This window comes from Eucalyptus grandis, chromosome 2 (assembly GCF_016545825.1).
Source record: "Eucalyptus grandis isolate ANBG69807.140 chromosome 2, ASM1654582v1, whole genome shotgun sequence".
Classification (NCBI taxonomy): domain Eukaryota; kingdom Viridiplantae; phylum Streptophyta; class Magnoliopsida; order Myrtales; family Myrtaceae; genus Eucalyptus; species Eucalyptus grandis.
Window position 1 is genome coordinate 53,659,235 of NC_052613.1, and position 22,489 is coordinate 53,681,723.

General features: G+C 37.6%; 1 protein-coding gene across 1 annotated transcript; it reads left to right on the forward strand.

Moving 5' to 3' along the window:
- The first annotated feature begins 19,248 nt into the window (after nt 1-19,248).
- LOC104433722 (serine carboxypeptidase-like 45) lies at nt 19,249-22,465 on the forward strand. Its single transcript, XM_018869146.2, has 10 exons — nt 19,249-19,587; nt 19,694-19,795; nt 19,908-20,003; nt 20,470-20,562; nt 20,661-20,740; nt 20,862-21,143; nt 21,250-21,374; nt 21,466-21,558; nt 21,667-21,784; nt 21,893-22,465. Exons 1-10 carry the CDS (start codon nt 19,305-19,307, stop codon nt 22,040-22,042), a joined length of 1,422 nt encoding a protein of 473 aa, XP_018724691.1. The 5' UTR covers nt 19,249-19,304; the 3' UTR covers nt 22,043-22,465.
- The last annotated feature ends 24 nt before the right edge of the window (nt 22,466-22,489 follow it).

The following is a 22,489-nucleotide window of genomic DNA, read 5'->3' on the forward strand; positions in this document are numbered from 1 at the left end:
ATTTCTCCATGTAGGCGATTTCAATGAGTATTGGAAAGTATTAAAAAAAATGCTGATGAAAGAAATAGTGGTGTTCCCTTTCTCCAGATATATTGGTGGACCAACACTTATAAAATTACCCACTTTTTGATAGTTTGCAAATTAGCAATTTTTACTAACTTACCATAACTTGCTAAATTTACTAACTCTTCTATGTATCTACTAACCTAATTTAAGGCGACTTACCAACTTTTGTAAGATTAAACTATCGACTCTCATCATTTGAACAACTTACCAACGTTTAATTATTTTTCTTAGATCTTATCAACCTCTCCGTTGAATTATCAACCTTTGTTTGCCTTTATTAATAGTTTCTTACCTTTACTAACTCTCTTTAGAAACTACTAACCTAAATTAGTATGACTCATCAATTTTTCTTCCATTAAACTACCGCATAATATTGGGTGATTAACTCTTATTTAAGTTACTTATCAATGTTTAGTTGATTTTTTTTTATCGTTTAGCAGCATTTATTTGCATTATGTTCTCCTATTAACACTTTGAGTTTAACAAACTTTTTCAAGAAACTACAAGTCTTAACTAGAGTAGATCATCAACTTTTCTCGAATTTAGGTTATCAAAAAGTGTTGGGTTATACAATTCTTATTTGAGTTACTTAGTATAAGCTAACTTAATTTAAGCATCTATACTTTTCACGATGAGTGTCAAGCTATTTGGTAAATCATCAATGAAGCACAATGATAATCATATTTATGAGATTTCGGCACACGTGAATTGCTTTCTTAGGATGATGACTAAAAAAATCCCTAAACTTTAGTTCAATATGCAATATGATCCCTAAATTTTTTATTTAGCCAATGTGTTCCCAAAACTTTTAATTGTGGGTCGATGGAATTTGGGAAAATTCTAAGGGTCCGTTCGTTTCGCGGAAAATGGGCCATTTTCGGAAAATATTTTCCCAGAAGTCATTTTCCAGGAAAATGACAATATTTTCTGGTGTTTGGTTAAAATCTGAAAATGTTTCAAAAACATTTTCTATTGTTCGGTAAAGAAAATATTTTCTAAGACTTCACCACTTAGGTCTGCATCATTTACCGATCTATAAATTCATCAAATATAAACTTGCTTTTAAATCCAGACAAATTTGCTTCATATCTTTGTTCCCTCATTGTCACCAAACGCTTATCTATTCTAAAAAATGTTCGTACGGATTTTAAAAAGAAGCAAAAGAGAAAAGAAGCAAAGCATGTACAACCCTAATGAGAATCCTCTAGTTGAGTGGCCTATTTTCTCAATATGTCTTTTGTGTTCTAATAAACAAAAGAAAAAGAAAGCAAAGCATGTAGAGCCATTTGCACAATGTACAACTGCAGGGTATAGTAAATAAAGAAAATGATAAGCAAGAGTGCAGAGCACGAGCTCGAGATCAACGAGCTCGAGGTTCGCTTGGCAACAACCGACGACTAGCCAAGAAAGAAGAAGATGGGAAACAATGAAAAGAAAAAGAAAAAAGAAAAGAGAAAGGAAATTAAAATAATTCGAATTAAAAAGAAAAAGAAAATTAAAAAATAATTTGAATAAAAAAGAAAATAAGAAGAAGAAATGGGAGGAGGAAGTGAGGATTTCTAGAGGTGTGAGATAAAAGAGATGTGAGAAAATTGTTTTCCACTTTTCAAAAGTGGAAAATATTGTCCCCTAATGTAGAAGACTTTTTTCATTTCATGGAAAACATTTTCCTCAAGAATTCATTTTTCATGAAACGAACGCTTGAAAATCCAGAAAATGTTTTTCCAAAAATTATTTTCTGTGAAACAAACGGAACCTAAATAAGAAATTAAAGTGCCTTTATTTTCTCAAATAAATGCTTGAATTTGATTATGTTTCAAATGACGGCTTGAAATAGCTATATCAATTTCAAAGGACTTGACTTTCCAGTTGGTCAATGACATTTTTATCCTTTACATTTTTGAGTTATTTCTTTCTTTTTTCCTCTTTTCTTTCTTTTTTATGGTTTTGCCTTTCTTCTTCGTTGGTGGCCAGTCTCAAGCAATGGCCGACCACTAGCGACGCCCATAGAGTTTGTGCCCTTGGCGAGGCTACCCTCAAGTTCCATAGGCAAGGGCCGCCCTCGCCGGCCTCAAGCAAGGTTAGCCCTATCTAGATTTAGGCAAGGATCGCTAGGCCCTCACCGGCACTTGCCAAAAAAAAGAGAGAAGAAAATAATAATTTAAAATTAGAATTGTTCTTTTAACGAAAATGCCATTGATTGGCTGAAATATCTAGCAGCCAACAACTAAAAAGTAAGGTGTGCAAAAGAACCTGAAATCACCCAGGTCACCTGGAACTGGACCAAACCACCCAAGAACCAATGGTTCCTAAGAAAATTGATATGATTCCCGATTTCAATAAATTGGAATCGGTGGATACCAATTCAGTTATCGATTTCAGTGGACCGAACCGGTTATATAAATAAATAAATTTAATTTTTAATTTTTAAAAATAAAAAATCTTAAGTTCCTAAGCTATCGACTAGTTTTTATGTTGGATAACTATATGTTTTGCCCATTTACAAAGTTTGGTGAGCATGCTCCCTTTCTTACAAACTTTCCACGTACTAATATTGTTGATTCATTGTCTCTAACTGGAAGTGTCTTTAATAAGGTGATTCTATTTTGTAATTCTTTGTTGCGTATTACGGTGTTGATGCGTAAAGCTTGGTGGGATTGGTTCCATAGACCCACTTGAGAATCGGATCAAACCAATAGTCCAATTCTCAGGTGAATTCATGAAATTAACAGGTGGTTCTTGGTTCCAATTTTCGGAGTCAATCCTTAGAATGCGTTTGGTAACCATTTTGTTTTCGAGAACAATTTCTAATTAGAAATGATTCTTTTTTATTCTGTTATTAGGAATAATTTCTAAGCATTTTAAGGCGTTTGGTAACTATTCAAAATTTCAAACCCTAGGATAGAATTGCATATCATACCGTTCTCAAAATTTTTAATCCAAATCATTTTCTTTTAATTTTTTAATGATTTATTTTATTTTTTCTTCTTTTTTTTTTTTTCCTTTCTCTTCAAGCTTCGGCCAATGACCTCATCGGAGTGTTGCCGGCCCTTAGGAAGGCTGCGCCTCAACAGCTGAGGCTTGCCGTAGGCCGGGGGAGTCCTGTCTAGCCACCAACGAGGCTTTACTAAGCTCGCCAGACCTCGCCTCTCCGATCACTGACAACCAGTGATGGTGGACGACGGTGGCGGCAATGGCTAATGGCAACAGTAGTGGAAGAAGGAGAGGGAAGAAGAAGAAGAGGAGAAAAATGGGTTAACTTGATTCTAAAATTGTTCCGAAAATAAAGAATCAACTTTTTTTTTTTTATTTCTTCATTCTGTTCCAAATTTATTTTCGGGAACAAAAATCTAACTAAACGGATTTCTGTTCCAAATATACTCCCGAGAATAAAAGAATATAATTTTTTTACAGTTTTTTTTTGTCAGTCCTACTCTATTCTTATTCTAATTTTCACTCTCAGACTTTTGTCCTACCTCCTTGCAGAGCGTAAGAGTCGAAACTTACAATTGAAACAAAATCGTCCCCACCCCAACCCAGACTATACTCACCCCTATTAATAAGGTTAGGCTCTTATTTTGAGACTACCATAACCACTTCAGGCCTTTATTTGATACTACCACAACTACTTCATGTTCTTATTTGAGAAAAATGAGAGTACTTCAAGCCCTTATTTGGAATTTTCCTAGACTTTTGATATATGTTCAACTTAGTCCTTGAACTATATAAAGATTTTTAATGTTATCATTCCATTGATTCAAGTTCAGAGGCTACATTGAACATTTTTACATAGTTCAGGGACTAAGTTGAAGATGTACCAAAACTCTAGAAATTTTATTAAACAAATTAAAAGTTCATAAGCTACATTGCACACTGGTTTCAAGTTTACGGACCACTATATGGAGACTTCCTAGGTAAATGTTTTATTGGCTACCATATGGAGGCTTCCTTCCTCAATCTTCTCAAATAAGTAGTTTATGTGAATTGTTAGGGAATTCTTTTAATCTTTTGTACCTCATTTGACTAATGATATTTACATATTTACATAAAAAAAAATTATGAATCATATTAAACAAATTAAAAGTTTATGGAACACATTACACGTTGAGTCAATGTTTATGAACTATTTATTTTATTTTCCCTACTTTCTTTGTGGACTCTTTGTAAAGCTTTACTGTTGAGTTGCGTAGCATGTCTTGATATCACTTGTTGAGTGAGACTTGTATTGCAATTTCTCAAAATAGCAATATACCTCCAGTTTTTATAAAATACTTACCATAAACACACTTATTCTACACTCACTCACTCAAAATTAGCTCACACCACACAGACCTCACTTTTCTCACGAATGGAGACTCACTCTCACTCTCCTTCACTCTTTCTTTTCTTTCTATTCTCTACAACTGTGCACCGACCTTTTGGCTGTATACACACATGAAGAGCGCTAGGCTATTCATAGCCTTCATCAACGACATTCTCCAAGAAAGTCTTTTACGTGGACTCCTCTAAAAATGCATGCTGGCCATTTCATTTACCACAGTTCTTACCTACCACCTACTAAGCTAAAGCCATATACTTTACCTACTCACTATAGGTCTAGAAACTTGTGGGCTCTAGACTTTCTGGAGAAATCGATCACACCTTCAACACTCCCCCTCATCAACTTTCACGACATGCTTCGGTCGCTTCCAACGCTAGTTGTTATGCAGCAAGATAAGGACCAGATTTGACACTATTTGCTCTAACTTCAACTGGTCCTCTAGTTATGACTTTCAATCAGGTTTTGTGATGCTCAGATTTTAGCAATGCCTCTTTTTCCTTTGTCTCAATCTCCATACTCATTTGGTCAAGTTTCTTATTCGCAATTTTCATTTCTCGTGCTTAAGTTGATTTAACTCCATTTGCAACATTTTGATGTCAACAGTTTGGTCATCCTTCGCATTGGGCCTCTTCTCCATACTTTTCCAATGATCCTTGCACCTCAGAACGTAAGGTGGAGATGGTCTCTTTGTGAAACCATTCTTTTTCTCCTTTAGTTATTCCTTATATCTCCCAGTATGACCATTTGGGACCATCATAATGCCTTGAATTCTACATATAACGAAACGGTAGATTCATCCGACTCCGTAAAGCTAAAATGGCAACACAATAATTTAGATCAAAATAAGGAAACTTAGTACAACCATCTATTGATACTTGTTATGGCTATAGACGTAATCTAGAGGGGTGAATAGATTGATTATCAAAACTTGATATATTTTCACAGAATAAATAGAATCAAGTTGATATATGCAAGGATGGTTCGACATACACAAGAATGAGCCACTAATTTCAAGTGTAGCGCTTCTATCAAATAGTTAAATTAAGAGATAAGTTCATTAAAAGTCCTAAAACTTGTCAGAAAAGTGCAGTCGAATCCTAAAATTTTCAAAAGATGCAATTAAGTCCTAAAACTTGTCACAAAGTGTAATTGAGTCATAAAAATTTCAAAAAGTGTAATCAAGTCCCTATTCGGGTATCACCAACTTGTAGACACCTCCATGTTCGATGCTTTGTTCACCATTGATAAAATAGTGCACTCCTCATCATTAGATGATCCTATTAGGACACCATCTACATACTGTCTTGTACATCTCTCATCTAATTCCACTCAACCAATTTACACATTAGTAGTTTTTTATTATTTCATCATCTTCAAAACGTCATGATTTTTCCCAAAAATATCTTAGGCAAATGTGAGTTGAATATTGCCTCATAAATAGGAATTCTTTGATTGGAATGGTGTAAATAAGAATTTGACATCCATGTCTAGCTGACCATTTTGCATTTATGGTACAAATCTTCTCCAATTATCATGTGGTAAAGTCAATTGCAAAAATTGATAGGAAAAGAATACTCTTCCAATGATAATTAAAAAAAAAAAAAAAAAATCTAAGCATAAACCTAATATAAATCTTCTACGAATTGCAAAATGATCACTAAAATTTGGATTTTAATCTTTTGAAAATATGTCTCGAGTTTGAATCCGAAAAGTAAAGCTCCCTAATCCAAATAAGTTTTTTATTTTGAATAGGTTTCCTAGTTTGAGAAGATTTCCTAAAAAGAGATTTCCTATTTTAGATCCAATTCTTGCCTATATATAAGAAGTGAATTTTCTTTGTGAAGATTATTAAAAAGGAGCTTCTGCTTGTGAATTACACCTCGGAGATATCCAAAAGTGTTGAAGCGAATAATGTTGTAGTAAGATTTGTTAATTCCTTCGTAAGATTGAGATATTATTTTGTAAGTTTTTGTAGGGTTAAATACTGCATGAATTTTTTGGTGTAATGAGGGGTTGGGAAAAATTGAAAATGTTAGTAACTCAAGTATGATTGTAATTTCCATTACGTCGCTTGATGCAATTCTCTTCGTGGATGTAAGTGAGGTCATCACGACATCACGACCGAACCGCGTAAATATGATGTCCCATTTTTTTTTTATTCTATCTATTTTATTATTTGATCACTTACTTCCACAACATAATCACTTGTGTATTCCACATCTATGTCACGTGACTACAATGTTAGCACTTCATTGAGAATATTAGTTGAATACGAGTCAAAGATTCAAAGTCCGTCTGTTTAAAAGAAAAGTTGAATACATAAGGTAATTTAGATTATAGTTCAATGACCGGAAATATATCTCAACCACACACCCTTTTTTCTTGACATATGAAACTTACTCTCTTAAGGTCAAAGAGAGTACTTGGAATAGAAAGACTGATTTATGATGTTGATCCACAGAGTAACATGGTAGGTTTTAAGTAGAAAATTTTAGCAAGTGAGATGTATTATAACAGTCCAAAATTACTTTTAAGCAAGTCTAACGCATTGTTCATAAGTTTTGATCCTCATCTACTTTTCGATCCCACCGTCCACTCGTCCCTTCTTCCGCCAGCAAAGCTTTTTTCCGGTTCACCGTACGAAGTCCAAAAGTTACAGAAGAAGAAACGCTCACGAGTCAGGACGCTCACGCCGTTGACATCACCACGTAAAGCTTTTCGTTCAAAACCCTAATCCGGAAATCACTCCTTTTCGCTAAAACAAATTCAAGAGCACTCAATCGCAAGACAACAAAAGACCCGCAACAGAAACAATGAATGCACCTTCCACCGGTGTCATCGTTCTCTGCCAACCTTCATCCCATTTACTTCCCTAATTTTCCCCCGAGCAAACATTTCATGAGAAGTTTTTGGTTCTTGAGGTTCAGTCATAATCATCAATTGCAAATTAAAAAATAACAGGATCTGCAAAATGTGGATATATGTTGTATAAACTCATTTTAGGGGTAATGTGTTAAACAAATAATCATGAGCTATATGTCGACTTGTCTTTTTTAAGTGGGATCCTATGGATTCTATAAGTTCCTGAAATATTCGTGATTAGTCTAATATATTAATATGAGTACTCGCTCCTCATATGCACAGTAGGTAATTAAACTTATTAAGGGCAATTATTGCATGATCCTCGTCCATATGAAGCTCAATTCAAGTGAACCATTAGATTGTATAAGTCTCATGTGCAGTTGGCCCAATCCGATAGCTTTATTGACATTATGTTAGAACCAAAATGGTCTAGCTAGAAAAAGGCACTTACATTCATACAGTCTCTTCCTACATAGTAGTTTCAGCTCACGGTTAATAGACCTATTTTGAAATCTCTCGATCTATGATTTAATGTAATTTATCAAAACATTTCGTCGTTTATTGGGCCCTTCTTCGTCTCTTCTAATACGATAGGTTAGGATGAGATATTTAATGAGACTCCCCTACTAACTCTTGATTTATCAAGTAACACGTGGCAAATTTTTGTTAAATGCTTAAACGGGCCTGCGAAACTTTTTAATCGCTGCATCACAGTACTTGGTAAAATCAATTTAGCAAACGAGCAATAGTATTCTTCGTTTGTGGCTCAAAACGATATCGAGACGACTGGTTTCGCATCCTTTTTTGCCCGTTGTCACTCGCTCGAGACCACCTGCTGCCACACCGAGACACCATGGTTTCCGTTCTCTCTCTCTCTCTCTTCACCAATTTCCCGACTATATAAATGAAGCATGGGTTCTCACGGTTTTTCTGGTTTTGCAAAAATGGGACGGTCCACAATGGCTCGTCAGGATAGCCTTCAGGCCCTCTTCAACAGCGTGAACGACCAAGAGCTTGACTGCTACTCCAAGGCCGAGAGGAGGTGCCGTCGAAGGATCCTTAGGTACTCGAGTGCCATTCAGAGCGTGATGGCTCACCGTGCCACCCAGCCGAGGTCGGGCCGCCCATCCACACATCCCCCACCGCCTCCGCCTCCCCGCGTAAGCATTGACAGGCCCTTTTTCTCTTCAAAAAGAAGAATCTTTCTTCCACCTTGAGGGCGTTCATGTCATGGTTACTCTTTTTTGTTGAGAAAAAAATGGCTTCTAGTGTTTTTTCCTCTGCTAAGCAAAGAGCTTTCCGGTGTTATGCTTTTCCTTCACAACACTTTCAAGGTTTTCTGGGGTCCGATCATTTTGTCTATCAGATCCATCAAGTTGACCTCTCTCTCTCAAAAAAAAAAAAAAAAAAAAAAACAAGGAGATCGTAGGATTTGATAGATTCTTCAGTCTGCTAAGATTTGTTTTGCAGGATGAAGTGAACAGAAGTTCATAAAACTCTGTAAGTAAAATGGTGATGCTCTCTATTGTTGAGAATTTGATGGACCTTGAAAGTGTTAAATTGCATGACTCCATTTCTAGCTGTTCAGCTGCATTCTAGGCTCTAGCCGTTACAAGTTTATGCCTTCTCTTCTTCTTTGCTGAGACTATGCTTAACTTTGTATGTCACTAAACACGAGAGTATATACACCAGAAAAAAAGTGGTCCAAAAAGATAAAGATAAACCAGAGTATATATACCAAAAAAAAAAAAAACTTTTATAGCTTTTTATGTCATCACTATTCAATTAGGGGTTTTGAAAGGTAAGGATGAATCTCCGCTTTGAGGTTGATCGAAGTCTTTCAAAAATGAATATAGATGGTCTTTCACCATGGCATATTTAAGTAAGGCTAGGGTTCGAACAATAATCAAGGGTTTTCCATCATAAACCCTTCGGTAAATCTTTTTTTAGCATGAAATGTTATATCCTACAATTTATTCTTCACCTTGGATTTGCCATAATTACGCATTGTTTTCTTAGTAAACTTTTTCAGTCAAATTATCTATTGACATGCGACAATCAAAACAATGATTCCGAGTCACAATTAGGAAAGTCGGCACTCCTAACCTGTCGGAACATACATCCATATTTAATACATGATCGTTTGTCTTGTCGCTTTCTTCTTCACAATCTTCGTTACACTTTATCCAAAAATACGTTATCCAATGATCACGTAAGACTTAAAAGGTTTATTTGTTGTCGCTCACGCTTCTAATTCTTTCACTTTTCTAAAGAAAAACTTCGTTTGTTTGGAATGGGTATGTATAGTAACAGAGTTATTGAGACAAACGAGTTGAATTGTGTTTAGCACAGCTCTTGTATTAATGCTCCAAGTTTCCCTACTTTTCAGGTTATTAATCCTTGCAATATGGATTTCCTCTTTGAGAAGAGGCTTCAGTACAGTGACGTAAGCGGCCTGGGTCGCATTGTGATACCAAAGGTCTGTGTCTTTCATTAGGGTTTCGAGTACATTATTTCTAGTAGAACACAAACCATCTTACTCATCCATTCCATACGTGCATGAGATTTTTGTTTCAATTATATGCACTCAGATTTTTTTCTAGTAGAAAAAACAATAAATATCGCCCATAGTGAAAAAAAACAATGATTTGGTTCGAGCAGAATGCGGATGTGTATGCTTCAGGATGGATAGGGCACAGGGAATGAATCTATTGGTATAAGCCTGTATGGAGCTTATGATTTGTAGAGCACTTTTGAGTCAAAATGCAGACTTAAATTTACTCCAAATTTAATAATAAGGTTATGTGTTCCAGTCTATATTGTGTTAATCACTAAGTTTGGTACCTGATCTAGTTTATACTGATTAAATCAACCAATTACATCTGAAGTTTTGCTTTTCTTAAAGATGTTAGAAACCTTTTGTTTTCTGCAAACATTGATTTGAAAAAACTTAACTGGCGGGAGAACTTATTCCTGCAAAACTATCCTATGACCTTTTTTTAAATTTTAATGGAGAAGATCAATTTCCTCATGTCATTATCATCGCATTTCGACCTCTAAAAAATAAAATGAATTCAGCTGGACTCTTTTTCTCATGTTGGATAGAGAACCCAATTGAAACAAAGGGAAAACATGAACAAAAGTAGCATCAAAGAGAGGGAGGGGAAAAAGAGAGAAAAATGTCTCGAATTTCAAATTTTTCCTCCTCTATTCCGCAAATTTAAATTATCGAATTTTCCGCTCAAAAATTTGTATCCCAATTTTTCCTCATTTCTCAAATGAGGCATTAATGCATTTGTTGCCAAAAAAATATTACCATTCGAGTCATTTCAAATAATAACATTTGTGCGAATTAAATACATGTGCTAAATAATAAATATTGCTTGGTTACTGAATATGATTTACTATCTAATTCTTTGTCCAGTTTGTGGCTGAACTGTGCTTCCCTCCAATTTATGAAAAAGAGGGCATGTGGATGTTTGTGGACGACATGGACTGCAAGATGGTGTGGACTTTCAGGTTCAGGTTCGTCTCGAATTTAAACACCCGGTTTATATGTTAAATGACAACTATGTTCTCTAAATGCCACGTGGAAAAGTTCTATTGGATGTTTAAATAAGTATCCAATCGGATCCGGTCAAGTCACTTAGTAAACCAGATTTTGTAATAGTTCTTAGTACACATAGGATCTCTGTTTTCATAAAAAAAAAACTTGCTTCAATTAGCTTTGACCGTGACAATCAAATTGGCGGGGCCTTACCACGTATAATGCTATAAGTAAGCAATTAATTAATTTTCACTCACGCTTTTAATTAATTCATTATCTACGGGGATGGGGATGGGGAAAGGGAATGAATCTAGCAAAAATAAATAAATAAATAAGATTTATTATTGGAGGAAGGCTCTATTTGTTTCATGGAAGATGAATGATTTATAAAATATTTTCTTAAAAATTTCGCTTATAGCGCTTACAAAAAATGAATAAACGGAAAATATTTTCATCATCCACAAAAAGTTTTAGTTATGAATTATTGTCAATGATAAAATTTATCATAAACTAATTATTTCAAGCGATAGAAGCGATCATATACCTTTTGCGAAACAAATGGAGTCTTAATAAATTTTGCTTATTACATGACTTACCATTTCTTGCTTATTCTTCTTATGGATTTCTCTCGTCCATTCTATAGGTTCTGGCTTAATTCTGGTGGTAGAATGTACCTTGTCGATAATACCAGTGAGCCCAAATCTAGTTCTTCCCTATCTCTTTATTTTCATTAATTCGGTCTTCATTTCTTAAATAACTGCTAATCAATTAATTAAGTCAATAAACAAGTTCCTAATCAACTCGAAATTCGGCAGGAGAGTTCGTTCTGGGAAAGAAATTGGACTGGGGAGATAGTGTCAAGTGGTACAAAGATCGCGAGACTGGAAATTACGTAAGCATCGCATCTCATCTTCATCTACTACAATATTGCTTTTCTACTTGGTGTGCGTCCACATTAAGGGCAAAAAGGACACAAGAAAATTCAATGGTAGGGATCAGTACTGCGAAATAAAAATTATCCCAAGATAGGGTCTCGATCAACTTTACAAGACCGAGAAAGATTTGTCTTTATGTAATTACACCTATTAGGTGCTTGACCGCAGTTCTTGCCGAATTTAGATTTTTCGTTGTTTTAACCTATATATAAACTCTAATTGGGATATTACTTTCTAATTTAGATTGAGACAAATAAAGAGAAGAAAAAATTGCACTATAAAGTAATTGAGATTTACTTCAAAATTACCTTGATTTAATGCATACGATATATGAAAACATGCCTTGGAAAAAATGATTGAGTTTTCTAGTTTATTGTTAGCTTGTTAATACCCGTTTACTTCTTAGTATGCAGTATATATGGTGATATAGTCAGTAATATATTCATAATGAAATATTTTCAGGATGCAAACTTATATAATATGGAAATTGAGTTGGTACAACCCATAACTTTAAGAAATGGATAATTACAAGTGAAGCCAATACAGCAAATATTCCTCCATAAAACTAAAATAAAAATGACTTTACCTTATTGAAACGACCATTAAGTGACAATTTATTTGTTCAAATCTCCGTCGTTAGTTCTCCACTATCTTCATTAATATAGTGTTTTAATATTTACGAGGCTATGATTGATTAACTTGCATTGCGAAGCTTTCTTGATAATCAATGTGGGGATCGTGAATTCCCACCTCAAGGATTTGGCTTACTTACCCTTTGTTGCAGCAGATCAAATAAGATCAGATTTATATGATTTCTCTCGCTGTCATTACTGCTTTTACGGACAGGCCATTAGTGGGACGAAGAATGATAGGCCAACAAGATACCAGCTCAGTTCAGACAATACCAAGAACATCATCATCAATACTGCTTTACTTTTGCCGCCACCACCATCATGTGCCTCCTTGAACACAAGCCAAGGCACCGAGAAGGACCCTGCGATGGAACAGCTCGCAAACACTGGCGCGGTCGAGGTCGAGGTCGAGGCCGATGAGATGAACCTGCCTGCGACGGAACCCTCGTCGAGCTTCATCGATGCGAACCCGTTAAAGAGGAAACCCTCGTGGAGCTTCATCGATCTTGACGACAAGGCCGCAGCATCAGCCACAACAGCTTACGATGAACTGTTCGCCGATCCCGCGTGGGGGGACTCGTTTTGGAGGTTCGGCGACGATCTCAACGATTCCGGGATGGGGCTGTCAATCACGTTGCTGCCCGAGGATTGCAAGAAGCTCGAAGATGTGCCAGAACCTGGCGCCGAGCCCATCAACCCTTTCTCCATGTTCAAGTGAAGAAAGTGGGGCCGAACAAATAGTTTACATCTGGTCATCTTGTTGATTCAGTCAGTTCCTGTCTTTCGGATGTTTGATGGTATAAGCTATGGAAGTGTCTTGTGCTTTTTTATCGTAGCAGGTGTATCTGGGTGTGGTCTTTGCAAGGTGAACGCTCCTGGATGCTTCGTGTGTTCTGCAACTTGTAATGAAAGGCCTTAATAGGGCGTGTTTTCTTTCTGTCACATTGTTTTTTAAAATTTCTTTTTCTGCGATCGAACTATATTTGATGGGAGAAAATGAAATTTTATATAAACTTTCTACCATTAAAGAAATGATACCAAACCATTAATTTAGGAATTCTCTCAAAATATCACACGGTAATGGTAAAATATCGACGAAAAATTATTGAACTAGATAATGAGGGAACGGTACACTTAGAGAATTTAGAATGATCCGTATTGGTTGACTTCTACTGACAAAGATGCTCAATAGCTCCTCCACTTTTTTTTTTTTTTTTTTTTTGTAGAATTAGAAATGCGGATGGGCACGTCAGAGATTGGCCCAAAACGGTCCAGTAGCCTCTATTGCACGACTCAGGCCCAAATCATATTTTTTGGGACAAATTCCTTAGGCAACTTTGATGCTTGCTTTAAGCAGCGAGGTCTCCCTCGGGGAAAAAATATTGCATCATGTGGGCCAAAGGCAGGGCTAAAATGATTAACGGTTCAAATGATCTTGATCCAAATGATTTATAAACCATGTAATAATTTCTTCTCCCTCAATCTTTCTTCCTCACGAGATGAGTCGTTTGCGGACCTCGATCCAACATTTATACTATCAAGCCACTTTGGCTACAACCTTAGTTACCAGGCACACAAGAGTTTTAATTTAATAGACAAACCACTATTTCGAGACTACACCGTGTTGACGAAATCCGTGAGTTAATAATTTAAGTGAACATCAGCTCAGTTGTCTTTTCTTTTTATCTTCAATTGGAATTCCTTAATTTATCGAAAGAGCTGACAAAATCTTTCTTAGTATGAACAGTGTAATCCTTCATCTTTAGGTTTGAATTAGGCAGTAAATTATCTCTAGGTTCAAAAAATTGCACCGCCACATCGAGCATTGGTATTGTTTTCCTGCGGAGCCCCTCTTTTCATGAAGAAGCAGCTGTAAACGTGAAGAGGACATGGCACTACAGCACAGATAGTTAGCTAAGCCGAGCCGAATTTACATTGAGGCAAAAAACTTAAAGAAGAGGAAATGTATTTAAAAATAGAAAATAGGCCTTGTCATTTTCCTCGGTGGAAGCTTGTAAAATGGCCATTGAAAGGCCAGGAATCCTGTAAGTGGGCCTCTCTCCCTGAGGTCCCTCCCTAAATTTTCTCATCAGTGGTTTCTCTCTCTCTCACTAGCACGCGCTGCAGGTTTGTTTGCTCTCTGTCTCTTCTCATCCAACTAAGCACTAATCGATGTTTATGCATAGATTAATCTATTCATCTTATATTAATTTACGCTACGCTGTTATCTAACGGCAAAACTCACCAAAAAGCACAGGACACAGAAAGGCTATTGATCGCGCCTGTCGTTGGGCATGTGGTCCGAAAGAAAAACATTATTATAGTGGCGGCATGGGACCTCCTCGGGTTCGCCAGCGGGAACGAATGGAAAAATGATTTCTTTCTGGTGAAAGGTGTGGGCATGAGGGGCATAGAAGAGGGAAGGAGGACACCACACTCTCATGTTCCTAACCCATTTTCCAAAAGGTTGATTTCGACCTAATCCTCATCTGGTGTCACGGTTCTTGATGCTTTCTGTATTGTGTAATTCTCCACGCAACATTTACGTCATCATTACGTTAATCAAAATCCACCTAAGTTAATTCAATGCTTGCTGGTTTAGTCGAGAAGAGGCCATCGGCACTCAACCGTGGATCAACAGAACGATATATTAGTTATCCACGATACGGCCGACTTACAAGAGGGTTTCGTGCTTCTTGATGAGGATCGTGAAATTTGTTTTCTATTGATCAGCTCTCATTGAATTCGAAACAATGGAAGAGAGACATCGCCGTGAAGGAAGGGAAGCAGAAGAAGATGCATTTTGAGGTTTTTCTTTTTCTTTTTTTTAAAAAAAAAAATTGCCCTAATTATTATTGGAAAAGATCATGATTAGTGTGGATAATGTGTGCTTGAGTGAGGGCCACTCCTGCAAATCAAATGCCTCGCTGATCTTTATTTTAAATTCTGTGGAGACCATCTCATCATCATTCATCCTCACCCAGTTGTGAAAGTTTGTATGGGAGTTAGAAAAGGTGGGCCGCCACTCCTTTAGAAGGAGGAAGAGAAAGGAAATCATTTGATTTATTTCCTAAAACTTCAAAGTTAGAGAGAAAAAATATGCAGTGTGCTTTTCGTTGTAGAGAGGTCTATGCTTCTTTTGTTTGTCCTGTTGCCTTTTGTCTCTGTCAAAAGGGTTGGTCCAAAGGGTTGGCTAAAAAATAATGTCGCTATTGAGCATGTCTGCACAGGCCTGGCATTGAAAAACCTCTTGTTTTCCCCCAACATGCTTGAGTGGATATCATTGCCCTCTTGACCCCATCGTCAACTTTAACGCACAGTCGGTGAAAGAGAGAGATAATGGACTCTCGGGAAGGTTTGGAATTTGCGTGTAGCTTTAGGAGTTTCTATAATGTGAGCTTCCAGTACAGGCTTTTTATCTTTTGTGACTCAAATAAAGATGTTATACATTGATTACACACAATTGACGTAATAAAAAATTTTGATTTTTATAGTGCGTTTGATATACATCCCAACAATTTTGCATTTAAATTTCTGAAAACTTAAATCTATGTATTTAAGCGGATTCTTCACATGTCCGGTGCGCATTCAAAATGCGACATCGGTTTCAGTTATGTTTTACATTCACATTGCCTCGAGCACTCCACCAATCACCGAAATTTCCGAGCGGCTAAATCCTTGGGACTTCCTCTGCGCCTGGCTCATTCAGCTCCACACACAGTGATCGTTTTCTTTCGAATATTTTGTGTAACGTGCCACCTCCCGTGGCTCCTCCATTTTCTTTAGTCAAAGCCCTTATGATTCGCTTGTGTCCTTTTGTCAAAGGACAATATCTTCTGGTTAGAGATACCGGAGTTTGATCCTGCTTCAATCTTCACGTTGGTCAATAACCAACCCTAATAAATTCTTACAAGAATAAGCAAACATCTCTAGATACTTGACTTTGTGCATTCTTTGTGCATTCTTCGAATGACAGAGCAAGACTCTTATGTCGTTTCGTTGTTACTTTCATCTTATCAGATTAATCGCTGTGGGAAAGAGACATTAGTGGATTGATATTGAGAGTCAAACGAAGGCATATTGTGGCCTTGTGGGGTATAAACGCGCATTACCCTTTTCGGGGCTGACAAAGCGCAATGAGAAAAAATGGCATTATCAGCAAAGAAAGTTGTCTTGCTTTTGAATTTTGCACTAATAAAGCAAACTATGGTATAATAAAGGAGTAATTTGGTCAAACATATATCTTCACAGAAAATGAAAAGCCAGCTTTACTTCCGTGCCAAGATTCAGGAGAAAGCTTCACATGCACTACTCGCCCTTTCACTGCCTTGGTCAATGTGGTCACCACTACTACCCCTCTCCATTAACCTAGAGATGAGCACACGCACAGTGGTATAACTTCCCAGAGAATGATTCTGCATGATCAGAAGCGTGAACCAGATGAATATAGAAACCAATTGTTGTGGCATGGACAAGATCTGCAGCTTTGGGGGGGCCGATTGAAGACTGGTCTTTCGGACTAAACAGCCATAGGAGATCAAGATACGGTATCGGAAGAAGAGTTAAGCAGCTCCCAAATGAACTTATTGAGAAGGTAGAAAGAAAAAGCTTAATCGAAAAAGAAAAAAAAGGGGAGATGAGAAACTCGTGTAAAATACGCAAGTCACTCGCTGCGTCAATAGCTTTCCCGCTTTCACAATCTACAAGAGAACCACGGCATGTAAGGATGCTTTATTGTTGACGTGCTATATAGTGTTTGAATCTGTATTATGCATGGTACACAAAAAAAGGGCAAACGTGCTGACTGAGAAAACCCCCTCCACAGGAACCAAATATATGTGCAAAATCTGGGGATTTGAGCAATTTAAACCCTACTCGGGATGGTTCAGTTCATTCAATTACAATGGAATATCAGTAAGGATACGATCATAGTCAACCGTCAAACACAGCCCAATACACAAAACCCTTGCAGAGATTACTGATGAATGGAGCAATAAGATGTGGGTTTGGACTTGGAACGGCACGTACTCGAGCATTTTCATGGGAAAAACCAAAAAGAGGGCATCGGACATTTTTATTCCTCAAGCTGACATGTGCCCGCAGGTATCATCATTTCCCCATGACTTTTCCCTGTTTATTATCAGATTGAAAAAAATTTCTTGGTGCGCACAATGTCACCGGTTCTGAGTTTCAGGATTTCGCCAGAACAGGTGTAAAAGAAAAAACAAAGTTGAAATCCTGTAAAGTCCCTTTCTTTTCCATCGAAATTTGAGACTTTGGCTTCGCATTGGTGTTCTATTCTTTCACACTCGTCCAAAAGCACCAGGGGTTTTCTTCTCCTTCTTTTCCCCCCTCTTTTTCTCTTTTTCTTTTTTTGGGTTTTTGGCCCAAATGCTTTTTTTAAACAAAACAAAAGAGTAATAAAAGGTCAGCATTTTGATTCTCCTCCTCTCTTTTCGTTTTCTCGCACCGTTCTATTCCTTCCCTCTTGGCTAGGAACAGTCTTAAGTAAGCTGGACTGCTCCAATGTTTGAATTTGGCATGTTGATATGCATGTATTTTATTTCCACTTGATAATAAACTCGATCGGAATAGATTCACGGCAACATGCTGTGGCGTCAACTACTTTGCTAGCAAGACTGTGCGTCTTTAGAGATATGGAGGATGCTTCCCATTCTTGCCCCCCATGAACAACGTCATGAATTGTAGTAAGGTGCTTTGATAAATGATTCATGCAGGAATATTTGATGGTAATTTGTCACATTATGTTTGAAGCTAATTTTAAAAATTATAGGGCTCCAATACTTTTATAATGAAACCCCGTTTTGCCATAAGTAATGCTCGATGATTAGTGAGTTGTATTCAATGATTACTATCTTGAAATTCTTTTACTTCGTTTGGGATCTAGGTCACAATAAATGATATTACACTGTACTTCAATCTAAAAGTCAAGTAACATGCAATGCTCGATAGGTCTATGACCTTCCGCCACAAGAGTTTAGCCTATGTAGAAAAGTGCATGAACTTATCATTTGTTGGAAATCAAACTTTTCTAGTCGTTATAACACTGAAAGTCAAGTAGCATGACCATAGAAACAAGTAAAAGGGGAGGATATCATCCAACGTCTAAATCCCATATGATCATTAGTACATTTTTCGTAATTTGTTGACACGATAATTCAATTGTTTTAAAAACTTAAGCGATTAGATTAAAGCATGATTTAATATTTAAATACATTAACATTCTCCCTCACATTTAGTCCGGTCATTATTTGCCCAATACTAAGTATGAAAATTTAAGCGGAGAAACAAATAAGGTTTTGGAAGATTTAAACTCAGAACTTAAGATAGATATCACGTGAGATTTTGAGATAACATAATTCATTATTTTAAAAGTTTAAGACGTGACTTATTATTTAAATATTTTAACGGTTATAATAAAAATTGCATTCCAATATCACATTTAGTTTCGTTTAGCCAAATGTCAAAATATCCTGACATGACTGATGACAGTGGATGGAGACAGATCATGAGGATATACTGTTTATTTAGAAAATTGATTTATAAAGAGCCAGAAGAGTAATCACACGTTGTTACAATATAAATAAAAAAGAGTGAAAAAATATCTTTTTTTTTGTGAATTAATATTTTACTGAGGGAGGAAAACCCAATTCGCAAGACTCGCAAGCAAGCATGGTCCCACTCACTGGTCACGTGGGCCTCCCGCATCACTTTCAGCTCCAACCCCTCTCTCTGCTCTGCTCTCCCTGTGCAGCAAACAAACAAACAAAAGCTCGAATTATCTTTCCTCTCTCCCCCTCAAAAAAGTTCATCTCTTTTGACAGCAAAAAACAGACACCGTCTTTATATACTACCCCCTCTCTCTCCACTCGGGCCTCGTACTTGCTTCTCATCTCTCTCTCTCTCTCTCTTTTCAGTGAATGCTCGAGCAAGAACGTTGTACAATGCCTTCGTCCTCAAGATGGGTCGCCATGTCGATGGCCCTTTCATTGCTGCACCTCCTATCTCATGCCCCGGCGGTGGAATCGTTTCCCGCTATGCTGGACAGCATCCCCCGGTTACCCGGCCAGCCTCCCGTCGGGTTCCGGCAGTACTCGGGTTATGTGACCGTTGACGAGAAGCAGCAGCGGGCTCTGTTTTACTACTTCGCGGAAGCAGAGCTGGACCCGGCTTCGAAGCCCCTCGTTCTTTGGCTCAATGGAGGTCCTCGAACTCATTCCCGAACGAGTAGTGCGCAATTATGATGTGGTGAAAATCACGCCCGCGTTTTCTGATCTGGGTTAGTGTGTTCTTCGTGTGATTTTTTCAGGGCCCGGTTGTTCGTCTCTTGGAGTTGGAGCGTTTTCTGAGAACGGCCCATTTAGGCCTAGTGGAGATGCGCTCGTCAGGAATGAGTACAGCTGGAACAGAGGTACTAAAAAGTTCATGCAAACTGCAAAGATGAACCATTTTTCTCAGCTTTTCTTTTTCAACTTGCGAGGAGCTCAAAAGATTTTGTACCTCCGTTTGTTCTTGAAATGCAGAAGCCAACATGTTGTACTTGGAAGCGCCGATTGGAGTTGGGTTCTCTTATTCTACCGATACCTCGTCTTATGAAGCTGTTAATGACAAGATCACTGGCATGTTCCATTTGCTTTATGCCTCTATCCCTTGTCATAGCAAAGGAAAAATGGAAAACGAAGCAAAAGACTTGACTTTGTCTTCTTTCTTGATCTGCAAAACATTCAAATCTTATCGAGTTCCACATGGGTTGAGAAAAATCAAAATTTTGAAAAGACCAGCTGGTGATCTGAAAAAAAGAGAAAAAGCGAGCTGGGTCTCTCTGATCCTTTCCCACTTTTGCATCTTCCAATTCACTGCGTTATATTCTTCGTGCAAAATCTTTCTTTGGGTTCTTTTTGCACCCGAGAGTTCTAAAGAATCTTTCTTGATGGCGCGGCACTACGTGTAGTCCCTCACCTTTACTCTTATTCGATGTTTCAAGTTCCACTGTTGTCTTTTTGTCTCTTCTTTTTGAGTTGACACTAGCTTAAAACTTTTTCAGAGTCCGTTCTTTTCTGAAACTTCTTCAATCTTTGTCTATAGCGAGGGACAATCTGGTGTTCTTGCAAGGATGGTTTGTCAAATTCCCACAATACAAAAACAGTAACTTGTTCATTACTGGGGAGAGCTACGCAGGTATAATGTTTTTCAACCGTGACTATTTTAAGGTCATTCAGACATGACGCAATGAGTTGACACTGATCCTAAGCATCTATTTTCTGTATAAAAATCAGGTCACTATGTTCCCCAACTGGCAGAACTCATGCTTCAAATCAACAGAAAGGAGAAGATGTTCAATCTGAAAGGCATTGCTGTGAGTATCGCTCGCTCATCACGTACTTTTCAGTTTTCAGCCTAATTTGAGGCTGGATGCACGATGCTTGAGGCAACGCTGATCTTACCGAAAAGTTATCGTTTTCCAACTTCTATTACAGCTGGGTAATCCGGTTCTTGAATTCGCTACTGACTTCAACTCGAGGGCCGAGTTTTTTTGGTCACACGGATTGATTTCAGATACGACGTACAAAATGTTCACCTCCATCTGCAATTACTCGAGGTACGTGAGAGAATACGCCGAAGGTTCCGTTTCACCTATTTGCTCGCGGGTGATGAGTCAAGTTAACAAAGAAACAAGCAAGTTCGTCGACAACTACGATGTTACACTTGATGTTTGTATAGCATCCGTAATGTCCCAATCTAGACGCCTTAGTCCTCAGGTGAGTCCGCATATCAAACACAGATTTGCCCCATTAAAAACTATCTGTGTCACTGTATCTTGGCTTCATTTGTCTAAAACTCTCTCACTTGAGTAACAATTCGCAGCAAGTTACTGACACTATAGACGTGTGTGTGGAAGATGAGACGGTTAATTATCTTAATAGACAAGATGTCCAGAAAGCCCTCCATGCCCGGCTCGTAGGAGTTCGCAAATGGGCTGTTTGCAGCGAGTAATGTTCTCTTTCTCTTGTCTTCTAACCGATCACGGCTTTTTGACTTCTCTCTATTAACTCTCGCTTATTCTAATTTCTCAAATCGCAGTGTTCTTGATTATGATTTGACAAACTTGGAAATACCGACTATCACTATCCTAGGCAAACTAATAAAGGCCGGAATCCCTGTTCTAGTTTACAGGTAAATTTCTTCTTAATTGTTGAAATTCCTGACCAACATGATTGGATACATACTTCGTGTGCTCTTCAGAAATAAGTAACTCCAGTGATTTTCATGCTCACGATACAGTGGAGACCAAGATTCTGTAATACCTCTAACTGGAAGTCGGAGGCTTGTCCATGGGTTGGCAGAAAAATTAGGCCTGAACACCACCATTCCTTATAGAGTATGGTTTCAGGGCCAGCAGGTAAATTTACTTTTCATTTCTGTGATTTAGGAACCTGTGAAAGCCTCTTATCTCGCCCGAAGAATCAGAAAGTGATCGAGGAATATTTAATCGTCTGATGACCTTCAGGTTGGTGGGTGGACTCAAGTTTATGGCAATGTCCTTTCGTTTGCCACCATCAGAGGAGCATCACACGAAGCGCCGTTCTCACAGCCTCAGAGGTCACTCGTCCTCTTCAAATCCTTCTTGCAAGGGCAGCCTCTACCAGAAGTATTCTGATCTATAGATCAGATTTAGGAAATGAACCTGAGAGTGTGAACAAAGTTTGGATGCAAAGAATAGCTGTTGTTTGCCTCGTGAGAATGGAAAATTTAATTGGTTTTTTGGTTTGTAGCTCTGGCTTGTCCACCCTATGGAATGTAGAAGTCTGTAAATCTCTTGAGAAGGAAAGAAATAGAAGATATATGAGAATCGAAATAGAAGAAAATTTGTTTTCTCGTTCTGTTCGTAAGTAACTGCATGAATAAAGGAGGTGGATGAGAACTGAGCAAATCAAGATATCATCTGCCGATGAAGATGGTCTGTTGTTCATGATTTATTCAAGCGCGGCACTTGTGCAGTTGATGATAAGATCATTGAAGTACCAACTGAGATGTACTTTGGTATGGAACTGGTAATGATCAGATCAGACTCATTGATACATGCTCTCTTGTACACAGACTTGCG